At 40.8% G+C, this 12,307-nt stretch overlaps 1 protein-coding gene across 1 annotated transcript in view; it reads right to left on the bottom strand.

The window, feature by feature from the left end:
- PHF20L1 (PHD finger protein 20 like 1) overlaps window positions 1–12,307 on the bottom strand; it is a 2,880,694-nt gene that overhangs the window by 2,697,007 nt on the left and 171,380 nt on the right. Inside the window, exon 2 of the mRNA XM_044066227.1 lies at window positions 5,704–5,816. Coding sequence (XP_043922162.1) covers window positions 5,704–5,786 — 83 coding nt within the window. The 5' untranslated portion in view covers window positions 5,787–5,816. The remainder of the gene's footprint in view (window positions 1–5,703; window positions 5,817–12,307) is intronic.

Genomic DNA, 12,307 nt, shown 5'->3' with positions numbered 1-12,307 from the left:
TCAGGTAATTACAGTCAAACACTACAGGTGTACTAAAGTCAATTGTGGTTGTGAGGAGGAAGCAATCAATGTATGAACTCCCATATGATCACAATCGTTAACTGAGCTGGTGTGTCTCAGGCAGGTAGAATGCACATGAATGAAGAAAAAAAAAAGCAGCACAGCTTTTACTTCTGGACAATTTACATAATTCAATGTCAAAGGTGGCTTACACTATCAAAAGAGGCTTTTGGCTTTTAAATTGTTACTTTATTATTATAACTTCACAACATCCCTGCTGCAAACTTCTTTATAGTCAATCCCTCATTGAGGCAAACAAAAATACATGAGGTCATAAATATATTTTACTTCAGCATAAGAATGAAAACTGTAATATTTCTTTAAGAAAGTGATATCTTTAAGCATTTGACATGTTCACATGGAATGAGAGAGAATTACTGGGAACCACAAATTAGTTAGAGAAAGGCAATGGAAGGGAATTTCTACAACTAAAAGCACTTAAGTATAGCTTATAAATGAATAAGCAGATCTGATTTCTAAAAAAAAAAAAAAAAAAAAAAAAAAAAATTTACTACAAAATGTTAGCCCGTTTCAGAGGTATAGCCCAGTACTGACAGGCACCACTAAGAGACATGCATGGCCATTAGAATGCCAAGTATATTAGTCTTGGTTTTCCGCAGAGAAGTACAGAACATTTATTTGGGTGTGGAATGCTTTATATTCTCAGAATATATTTACACTTGAGATGAAATTACATCAGAAGTCAAACCACTCCAGAACTGGAAAGATTCCAACATTCAGACTCCCTACATGGCACAGCTGTAGCTCAAACTCGATATGAATATGTTTTTGCATCTCCAAAGGCAGAAGGGCATCTATAACGCACTTTGCACTAGAGAGTACAAAGTACAATTTCCTGACAGTTTCACCAAGGCTGCCTGACATGTGGCCTTTCATACATGGATGCTGAATGCAAGGTTTTCACAGGCATTTAACAGAGACAGTCTGACATGCTGCAATATACTCTTTCCATTAGGGGTGGGTATATGTATTTTCAGGAAGAATGCAGCACATGTTCAGAGCATATCTGACCCAAGTTGTCATTGCACAAGATGCTCAAGAAAAAGGTAACTTTTTTTGGTGCTTGCGTATTATCGCAACCAGATTTTTAACCTTCTGTAAATCATATAGTTTCCGAGAAAACAGTTTATGTGTAAGTAAAATGGGGGTGTGCAAACTCCCAATTACTGTTTTTTTTTTCTCAGTGGTTTGTGAAAGACATACAGGAATAAGCAAGGCAAGCAGGAGGTTGTCCACCAACTGAAAACGGACATCTGGCATCAATCGCGTGTTGTACAACAGACACCGTTGAACCGTGGTGTGTCCTAAAATTAGCCAGATAACCTAACCAGTGTAAAAGCAAATTTGTGTGTTTTACTTGTGTGTTTTACTTCTTTCTTGTACTTTTTCATTCATATTTCTATGTCGACCATCATTCACAGGACTTCGAAGAAGCAGAAAAAACTGACTGTAAAAGCGATGGAAAATGTCAACAGACTTGCCGGCAAGCTGCTTGCATTTCGCTGTAAGTGTTTTCATCCCTGAACTACAGGATGTCACCAGTAACACAAAACCAACACAGACACTCATGGTCATGGAAATGCTTTCGGTAAACTATTTCTTTGTAAAGCTTTCAACTGTGTTTACAAAGTTTTACAAAGAAAGGTAGTTTACTGAAAGCATTTCCATGAGTGTCTGTGTTTTTTCTTCTCAACATTCCTTCCTTACAGTGAAAGTATACCTTTTGTCAGTAACACAGCACCCCTGACAGTTTGAAGCATGTGTGTGCAATGCACACAAAACAGGAAGAACTGCACATTTGTTTGTCTTCCTGAATGTAATCCAAAATTACTTTTCTTTAGTAAGGCTGTCAAATAACATTTCACTGTGTTTCCCGCACTCAGTTTCACTCCAGCATGCAAATTTCGCTACCGCGAAAATCTGGTTGCGATAATACACAAGTACCCTTATTTTCACTAGAAACATGCTAAAAGTAAATCCTATGTACTGACCGTGGTGGGGGTCTTATAACTGTACTTAAATCCATAAAGATAAAACTGTAGTCTCAGGTACTATACTTAAATCCATAAGGATAAAACTGTAGTCTCAGGTACACTTCATATCAAAGGAATCAAGTATAAATCCCAGAAAGTTTTACTAAAAACTCAAAGGGAGACTTTCCATACAGTAGTTTATACACAGAACCTAAAGAAATCTGATGCAGGTTTCACAGGTGTCACACAGACAGTCTAGCATGTTGCATTCCATTCCATTAGGGTAGGTATAGGTCTTTTGTTCATGGCACAGAATGAAGCGCATCCCGAATACAGCTCATTACTTTGCAAGTAAAACTACTTTTCCAGTTAATAAATTTATTTTGGACGTAAGCCCCCCTCAATTTAGACTTTTATGCAGTAACCCAGGTTATATTATGATAAAGGTTTGTACTTCAAAACTGAAACTAAATAGATTTTGTTGTTCGAGCAGTAATATTTTCCTCAAAATTCTGCTAAAAACTTTCAAACTGTTTCACCTGAATTTGTGATGTGGAGAGATTGAACCCTGACTAAATTCCAACTACTCAGGTTCCAGTGGAAGACAAGCTACTGGACTCATCATGCATCGGGGCTGGGAATAAGAAGATTACTCAGGCTCACCTATACCAAAGGGAAACCGTGAATTTCTGCTCCTTAATGGGTACCACCTTGTGGTGACTGGCCAACTTATCCAGGATGTGAGCAGGTGTCGGCATGTGCTGTAATGTACATGACTACATATACACTCTGCCCCAGTTAGGGTTCCTCCTCTCTGTGAATAACCAATAAAAATCAGCTCTTGGCTGTATATATGATCCCTGTCTCCTAACTTTTGCCCTTAAGCTGAAGACAGAAACCTTACCTTTGAAGTTAATGCAAGGCTGTATATCTGGAGAGGGAGGACCCACCTTTCACAACAGATGTGCTAAGATCTCCTAATCCTTGCTACAGGGGAACAAATGAGATCATTGGAAGGTTTGAGACCCAATACAAAAAAAATTAAAACCATTTCAGAGATATGGTCCTATAATGCTAGGTACCATCAAGTAGGTCGGTATAGCCATTTGTTTGTGGTCTTTGTCAACCAGGAAAATGTCAAAACAAAGCAAACTAAACGTATACCGGAATCATATTAGTGTGTCCTTCTGAAATCAGGATCGATATTTAAAGAAAAAAGTGACATTTCTGTCATTTAAAATTGCAACAGCAGCATATTCTGCTTAGGGAAGCAGACATACATACCCTTGACACTATCAGGTTTTTCTCCACGTTGTGATATTAACTCTCACAATGGACTGTAAAAGGCTGAACAGCCAGGTGTCTTGCACAAAAAATGTTAACAATATCAAAGGAGTACAGAGACCATTAGCATTTGTATGCACTGTGAAATTAAGACCAGAATTGTGTCTTTAGAATCCAAAACGGCAACATTTGCAAAATACTATTTATTGACTATTGATTTTCTTCAAAGTAACAAAAATGAAAACCAGGAAAAATGTGTAGTATTGTTGCGACTTCAGACATAAGTTTAGGTTCTCTACGTTACAATTAAAACATGCAGAATCATGCAACTAGTCATTGCACAAAGTCTGTCAAAAGTCCTAATCCGCAACTCTGTATGACACCATGGAGGAAGACACTGACCAGCCTGAAAGCCTTGGCTACAAGCGTGAGACTACCTTATCACCAAAACCATCAGCAAAGCCACAGGTGGGCCCTGATTAAACCTCATGCCCTAGTAGTAAAACATGCTTTGGCAAAAGTGGCCAAACAGACTGAGACAGTAAGTCTCAGTTCCATTAAATAGTGATTACAATGTTGAAAGGTACCACGGGTAATAAAATCTAACAAATTTCTTCTACCCAGAGCAACTCTCGAACCACTGACCTTGTGTTCTACATTAACAGCAAGGTAACGAGCAGCTGCTTGGACACTGTCAAAGTTATATACTTCAGTGGTTTTTGTACTCACTCTGTAGGGTGCAGTCTTATATAATGCATTCTGTATCTCAATGTCCTCCCCACCTCAATAAAGTACTATAAAACAGAGTTGCCTATTAGGACTTTCAATGAATCTTGGACAATGGCCGGTTGCAAGATTTTGTATGCTTTGATTGTAACATAAAGCCATAAAATTATATACTCCTGTAAAAATGACATTTTATTCTTTTTAGATGCAGTGGCACAAAACATGGCATCATTTTTCCTTAAAATTCAAGGAGCAACTCTTCCTTTTTCTTTAACGCTAACAGCACCATTTAATTACATTTTGCAGTAACTGTCCTAGTAGCATTCTCTCAAAATCACATTAGAATGCCACAAAGCTTTTAAAGATAGGTCACTCTATATAAACACATTGCAAAAATAACCGAAAAGTCTGCAGCTTAGGAATAGATGTCTTGAAAAGCCAGAAACAGTAAAGGGGCTAAACACATTCTGATCCCTCCTGCAGTGCTAATGCTCTTGCGACTACTTTAAGTGTCAAGTATTATTTCTTTATATCATTCCACAACCGCTCACCCCAATTTCTGCACATGAAGTCAGGGAGTCACCTTAACAGTGACAATCATGTAGAGACAATGTTTAAACTACTAGGTAGCTAGCCCTGCCATGGCCCTCAAAAGGGTATGCTGAAGGCTGTCAAAATCACAACTATGACTTGCCAAAATTCCTTCATGTCACAGTGTAATCTGTATCCACATAGTATGACATCATTCTATTCCTCTTGCTGTCCCCTTTTCAAATGCTAAAAATGGCAGTACTCTGAATTAATGTTTTCTTCCCCAGTTTTTAAGACTGCATCAGGAGTCCCTTTGATTTCTAATAGCTGCAAGTCTCCACATCATTTGTAATCCATAACTTGCTTTAGTTTGAAAATATTCAAATCAGTTGTTTCTGTAAAGAACTTAAGTGGTTCAGTTGTTGATACCCCCCCCCCCAAAAAAAAGAAAAACTCATTCACAATCTCAGCAATTGTTTTAGGTGCCCCCTCACTCATGTTTGTGCTGCCTACATACCTGTGAATAACTACTCATTGCCATGGGTAATGATATCTTATGACGACGAGATAAATTTCAAAAGAAAATAATTCAGGACTTGAAAAAAGTGCAAAGAGATGAAAAAGGAAGGAAAAACATTCCATTACGAGAAAAATTCAAACATCTGCATATAGTTCTTTAAATGTCCATAATCTGAAACTTGGTAAGCATTATTACACTGTGCAATTTTATCCAAGGTCTTCAGCTGCTAAGTTGGAGCTCAGACAGCTATAAAACATCAAATTACAAGAAAAGAGCCTTCCTTTTCAACCTCCTGCTGGAATCCTAACTGCATAGGTGCAGTTTCCTAAAAATGGTGTTTATTTGGACATGTGTGATGACTCATCCACACAGAAGCATGCACATACAGATTTTTAAGTTTATCCTTCACTAATTTAATGGCAATGTACTCTTGGGTCTCTTCTGAAAAAGGCCTTGGAGACAGGCAGGGAAAAGAATGGTCAACAAAAAATAATGGAAAAAAAATACAAAAATATTCCAAGAACATTAGTGCACAATGAAAATGTTGCATGCCAAAGTTGCATCACATTAAAACATGGTTAGTCTTACCATTTCTGCAAACAGTCTTGAGCTTCAACACGAGCACCAACTTTAAATGCAATTCCAGGAAGGTGCCGAATTTTTTTACTCATCCTGATTCTTTTGCTTGTAAGTGAAGACACCTAAGGGGAAAAAGGTTAAATTAGAATTTTTGTTTACATTTACTATCTGTGAAAATCAAAAATGTTTTGGCACAGAAAACCAGGCTGGCATGTCATTTGCAAATTGTCAGCCCACTCCGCAAATAAAGTCACTTGTTTGCCAACCAGAAGTAACAACTGCCTTTCTCAGACAAAACTTTCAGTGAGCTGTGTGCATCATATTAACCATACAATCACCAGTGCTCGGTGGCACTTTAAGGCAGAATCCTTAATGATTCAATTTCTACAAAAAAAAGCTCTGAGCTTCAAGTATCAGCATATGAAGTGCAAGCCAACATCCAGCTCCAGTCTGGATCATCTTCTCATATCTAGCATGATTATCAATCTCACAAAGGCACACTTACAATTATAAGCAAAACATTGATACTACTACTAATAGCTAAATCAGCACGGTTTCATAATGTTAGCAATGTTCTTAACAAAAGTACTGGGGCACATGGTTATTGGCTATGACTTAAGGATATAAAAAGGAAACAAAAGGTGCATGTGGCAAGTCATTTTATATCCTGTCCTCACATGGTTCTTATTTTATAATTCCCCTGCAATGGTTTATTTTGGCCTCCAGTTCTTCCATTATTTGCAGCCCTACACTACTTGATGTTAACTTATGATGTCATCTGTCGCTTATCCAACTTGTGCCATAGGGGCCAAAGAGAAATACAGCACAGATGGACAACATAGTGTAGCCAATCAATTAGCATGCTTTTTTTTTTTTGTGAAGCTGGAATATAGCAGTATACTATGAGAAAATCTACCGTTCCTATAGTTTGCTAAGTTCTTTAACAAAGTCACATTGGGGATGCCAAGTATGTGAAGTAAAAGCCAAATAATCTGTAAAGTATTATATAAGCACACACACACTCACATTCACACACTCTCTCTCTACATAAGACTCAAAAGCTCCAGAGTGTGACAAGAAGTCCAGTAGACTACATGCACTCAACTGTGCAGTAGAGCCAAGCTTGAGAATACATCCTGTATCTACATCAACATTATGGACAAGAGTGTGGACCTACAAAAAACAGATGGCAAATCTTTCTTGCATTTGAGTTACAGCTCTAACCTATTCAGACTAATGGGAGAGCAGGACTATATACAATTAATGGGTGGAAGCAAAAGAACCAATTCTAGATGGGCTTGCTACTGTAATTCTAAGAACCATGATCACAAGTTTCAGAACTACAAAAAAATAACAGAAACTTAAGGAGAACAGCCGTTCGATTTTCAGTTAGAGCGTCTTCTGTGTGGTGACATGTGTGAATGGGTGTTCTTTCGTTGAAGATTGTGCATTAGGTCCGGCAAGCCAGTAAGTAAAAATCTACTGCCAATCATTAGCGGACCGGAGTTCCGCTGTGGCAACCCCTAACCGGGAAAAGCCGAAAGACACAAACAATACTTTTCACAGTAGCACAAGCTCCCCTGTACCTCCCCCACACCCCTGCTACTTTGATATGCATTAGCTCCAAGCTTCCCACATGTAGGAAAAGGGGGAATACTCAAAGCAAACTGCCTTGTGAGGTCTCCATTTTCACACATTTCAGTTTTGTTACTTTGAGACTTGCTCTTACAAGTTTATTAGAACCATTACTTGCCTGGTTGGCTGCCAGTCAACCTCATAAATAGTAAAAAGAAGTTATGTACTCACCATAACGTTTCACCTGAGTAGTTCTACTTTGTCTTCAACCTGTGGGATACCGGATCCGTATCGGATCCGAGCCGGCAATCTCACTAGCATCTGCTCTGAGCTCCAAGCTCCTCCCCTCCACACACCTCCACTACCTTCCAACCCTCAGATAGAGTTTGCTGATCCTTATACTGATAACCCGACCTAAAAAATACTTTATGACCTACAACTGCAGCCTGTTCACATGACAAGGTCAGGGGGAAGGAGGGGGGGACGGTTGAAGACAAATGAAGTAGAACTATTCAAATGGAACATTATGGTGAGTACATAACTTCTTTATCTGAAGTAATTTACTTCATTTGGTCTTCAACCTGTGGGAGAGAGTCCCCAGCTACTAAAGTACTTGGTGGCCCTTATGGAAGGATATTCCGGAGCACTGCAGAACCAAAGAATGCTCTCCTTCTAGAAGTCAAATCCAATTTGTAGCGAGAAATAAAGGTATGAGATGAGGACCAAGTAGCTGCAGAACAAATATCATCCAATGAGACTCTAGACCAAAAGGCCGCAGAAGTAGCCAAGGACCTAGTAGAATGAACTTTCACCTGACCCAGAGGAGACATGCCTCTGTCCTTAAAGACCTGAAGGATGCATGAGGAAATCCACCTAGCAATAGTGACCTTAGAGACAGGTTTTCCCAAAAAAGGTTTATAGAAGGACACAAACAGTTGATCGGCTCTACAAAGTCTTTAGTCCTGTGTAAATAAAATCATAACGGTCTATGAACATCCAACAAGTGGAGTTTGTATTCCATTTTGTTAGCAAAATTAGGAAAGAAAACCAGTAAATTGATGGTTTGATTGATATTAAACTTGTGATTCCACCTTAGGAAGAAAGGACGGATTGGTCCGAAGGGAAAAGTACAGTTTTGTACCTACCATAAATGTAGATGTCCGATAGGCATGCATCTGCAGTCCTTACAAATGGGTTGTCCTGTCGTCAGGCAGCCCTTCGGTTGGCCGGATTCCAAAGTCTGGGTCTGGCCTCGGCTGATGTCGCACTTCACCCGACGTCATAGCTGCAGTTATTCGGGTATAAAGGTATCAGCCGACGCCATCTTCCTCAGTGTTTCTTGCCCCAGATGCCAGGTGCCCTCTAGGAAGGCAAATTTGGATAATTGCAAAAGTTTCCAAATAAGAGAGAGCAAAATAAAAATAAACATGTATATACATATATACAAACAAATACACCATAATAGATTCCCCCAGCTAGCTAAAAGAGGGGTAAATACCCTAGGAGTACCTCAGAAGGGAAGGAGGGAGGGTAATCCTGACTGCAGATGCATGCCTATCGGACATCTACATTTATGGTAGGTACAAAACTGTACTATGTCCTTCAAGGATGCATCTGCAGTCCTTACAAATGGGTAGAATACCATAGCCAAACTGGGGGAGGAGGAGTAATAAGATTATGGTGTAGTTAAGATCCCTTGTAAAACAGCAGTGGCAAAACCTGCTCGGGATCTGGAGTATAAGAGTAAATTATAATGCTTGGCAAATGTATGCACGGAGCTCCAAGTAGCAGCCTCTAAAATGTCTTGGGTAGCCACTCCTCGTAAAAAGGCTGTGGTAGTGGCTGTAGCCCTTGTAGAGTGAGGTCTGATGTCTTCTGGAGTTTTCTTTCCATGATAAGAGTAACAAAATCTAATGCAATTTCCTATCCACTTAGAGATTGTCTGTTTCGAAATTGCTTTTCCTTCCATTCCTGTTGCATATGCTACCAGTAGCTGGTCAGTTTTTCTATTATTCTTGGTCCTGTCCAGGTAGTAGCGTAATTGTCTATGTACATCCAAGGTATGCAACAGTCTTTCTGCCCTGTTCTGTGGGTTGGGGAAGAATGTAGGCAGGTGGATAGCTTGGTTCAAAGATACCCTGGAGACCACCTTTGGCATAAAAGTAGGATTAGTTCTCATGGACACTCTATCTTGATGGAAAATCAGGAAGGGCTGTACTGCCATTAATGCCTGTAGTTCAGAAACCCTTTGTGCTGAAGTGATTGCAAGCAGGAAAGCAGTTTTCCATGATAAGTACTGTAATTCTGCTGTTGCTGCTGGCTCGAAAGGAGGTAGTGTCAACTTTTCTAGCACAAAGTTCAAATCCCATGCTGGCAATGGTGGCTTTCTTGGCGGTTTTACATTTTTAATTCCTCTCAGAAACTGTCTGAGCAGAGGATGTGAGAAGACTGGAGGATCCAAGTTGTATTCTGCTGAAATAGCTGATGCATGAATCTTAATGGAAGAATAGGACAGGCCATTGTGGAAGAGCTCTGCCAAGTATTCCAGGATGTTAGCTATGTTTACCAGGGACACATTTTCTCCTTTTGCAGTACTCCAAATGAGATATCTTTTCCATTTTGCTGAATAATTTTTTCTTGTTGAGGGTCTGCGAGCCTCCAAGATAATGTCTTTAACCCTTTGAGATAATTCTGGGTTATTTGTTCTTAAGCAATGTTCCAGGCAGCCAGCTGCAGTGTTTTCAGGTTTGGATGCAGGGTTTTGAAGTTGTTCTGTGTTAGCAGCAAGGGAACTAGGGGCAGAGGCCATATTTGTTCCTGAGACATACTCCTCAGTAATGGGTACCAATGTTGCCTTGGCCAGTCTGGAGCTATCAGGATGATCCTTGGACGGTCTTCTTTGATCTTCAGTAGCACCTTGTGCATCAAAGGAAGAGGTAGGAATGCATATGCTGTCAGGTTTTTCCAACTGAAAGATAGGGAGTCCACTTTCCAAGCAAGTGGGTGGTACGTCCTCGTGCAGAATTTCTTCAGTTGGTGATTGTGTGGGGATGCAAATAAGTCTATTTCTGGTAGTCCCCATTTTCCTGTAATGGTTTTGAAGATGTCCGGATGCAGCATCCATTCGTGGGCATCCGTGGTAGTTCTGCTTAGGATGTCTGCTAGAATATTTTCTTTTCCTGGCACAAAAATTGCTTGTAACTGAATGTTGAAGCTCAGGGCCACGTTCCATAGGTCCATTGCCATCCGGCATAGAGGATATGAATGTGTGCCTCCCTGCTTGTTGATGTACCACATAACTGTGGTGTTGTCCGTCCTTATCAACAGTTGACCCTGTTGAAGGAATGGTCTGAATGTCTGGATTGCCAGTTTTACTGCCAGCATTTCCTTTTGATTTATGTGTAGGTGCAGCTGGTCTTGAGTCCATAGGCCTTGTATGCACTTGTCCAGCATGTGCGCCCCCCAACCGAGGTCTGAGGCGTCCGTTGTGATGGTCTGGCTTGGTTGAGTGCTGTGGAAGGGCAGCCCTTTGTTTGATTGACAGGCCTGAGCCCACCATTGGAATTCTTGCTTCAGGCATGGAATTATTGGAATTTGGGTTTCTAGGCTGTGCTTGTGCTGAGACCATAAATTCCTCAGGTACCACTGTAGTTTTCTCATGTGTAGTCTGGCATGTGGAATCAATATTATGCAGGATGCCATGTAACCCAGGGCTTGCAGGACTTTTCTTGCTGTTAGCTGGTTCTGCTTTGTTAATGCCATGAAGTAGAGGGGGAGTTGTTCCTGTTTTTCTACTGTTAGGAATGCCATCTGTTTTGATGTGTCCAGCTCTGCACCCAAAAAGGTTATCCTTTGGGATGGTATCAGCCTTGACTTTTTTATATTGACTGCGTATCCCAGGGCCTGCAGTAGATGAATGACCCTTTCCAAGTCTTTTGTTAATTTGTTTTTGTTGTCCGCTTGTAACAGGCAGTCGTCCAGGTAAGGGTAAATTTGAATTCCCTGAAGCCTGCAATGAGCAATTACTGATGCCAGGCATTTCGTTAATACTCTGGGCGCAGTAGATAAGCCAAAGGGCAATGCTGAGAATTGATAATGCTCTGATCCTGCAAGAAATCTGAGGTATCTTCTGCAATTTGGTCGTATGGGGACGTGCAGGTATGCCTCCTTGAGATCTAGAGTTACCAGCCAAGACTCCTTGCCCAGCATGGGAAGAAGTTGCTGTAGGGTCAGCATTTTGAACTTTGGTACAATGAGGTATGCGTTTAAAGCGGACAGGTCGAGAATAGGTCTCCATTGGTTTTCTTTTCTTGGTACCAGGAAGAGTCTGGAGTAAAATCCTTGTCCTTGTTCCATAGATGGTACCCTTTCTACAGCTCTCATCCTTAGTAAGTGAGTTATTTGTTCTAGAGCTTCTGTCTTCTGATTTGGAGGTAGGTTTGGCATTTCTCTCTTCCTTGGTAGAGTATGGAAGTGAAACCTGTAACCTTGGTCTATTGTCTGTAAAATCCATTTGTCTCCTGTGATGTAATGCCAGTTTACTGAAAATAAGGCTAGCTTCCTGCCTAAGGGTGCTTCTAGTTGTTCCCTGGTAGGCGGTGCCAGAGCCAAGTCACTGTGATTGTCCTGTTGAAGTGGTGGTGGCTGGATCTGTGGCTGTTCCTCGCTGGTTGTTAGCCTGCCACTGACGTCCCCTGTAGGCACCTCTGGATTGACCCCTGCCTCGAGCGCCTATTCCTGCCTCTCTGAGCTCTGGAGGTGTCTGGAAAGGACCAATTCTTGGAAGGCCAGTTCCTGCTAAACCTTGGAGGCTGGACCTGCAAGAAATCCTTGACTGTCTGGACAGATTTCGCTTTCTCTTCCACCTTCTTGAGCACCTGTTGTGCATGGGAGCCGAACAAATTGAGCTTATCCATGGGAGCATCTAGGAGCTTTAATTTGACATGGTCTGGTAAGGACTGTTCTTTTAACCATGCATGTCTTCTGATCACTGTACCAGTCATGGCTGATCTAAAGGAAGCCTCCAGTGCATCATAGC

This window comes from Protopterus annectens, chromosome 3.part1 (assembly GCF_019279795.1).
Source record: "Protopterus annectens isolate FY-2018-M chromosome 3.part1, PAN1.0, whole genome shotgun sequence".
NCBI classification, from domain to species: Eukaryota; Metazoa; Chordata; order Ceratodontiformes; family Protopteridae; genus Protopterus; species Protopterus annectens.
This window is presented reverse-complemented; position numbering and strand designations above follow the sequence as displayed.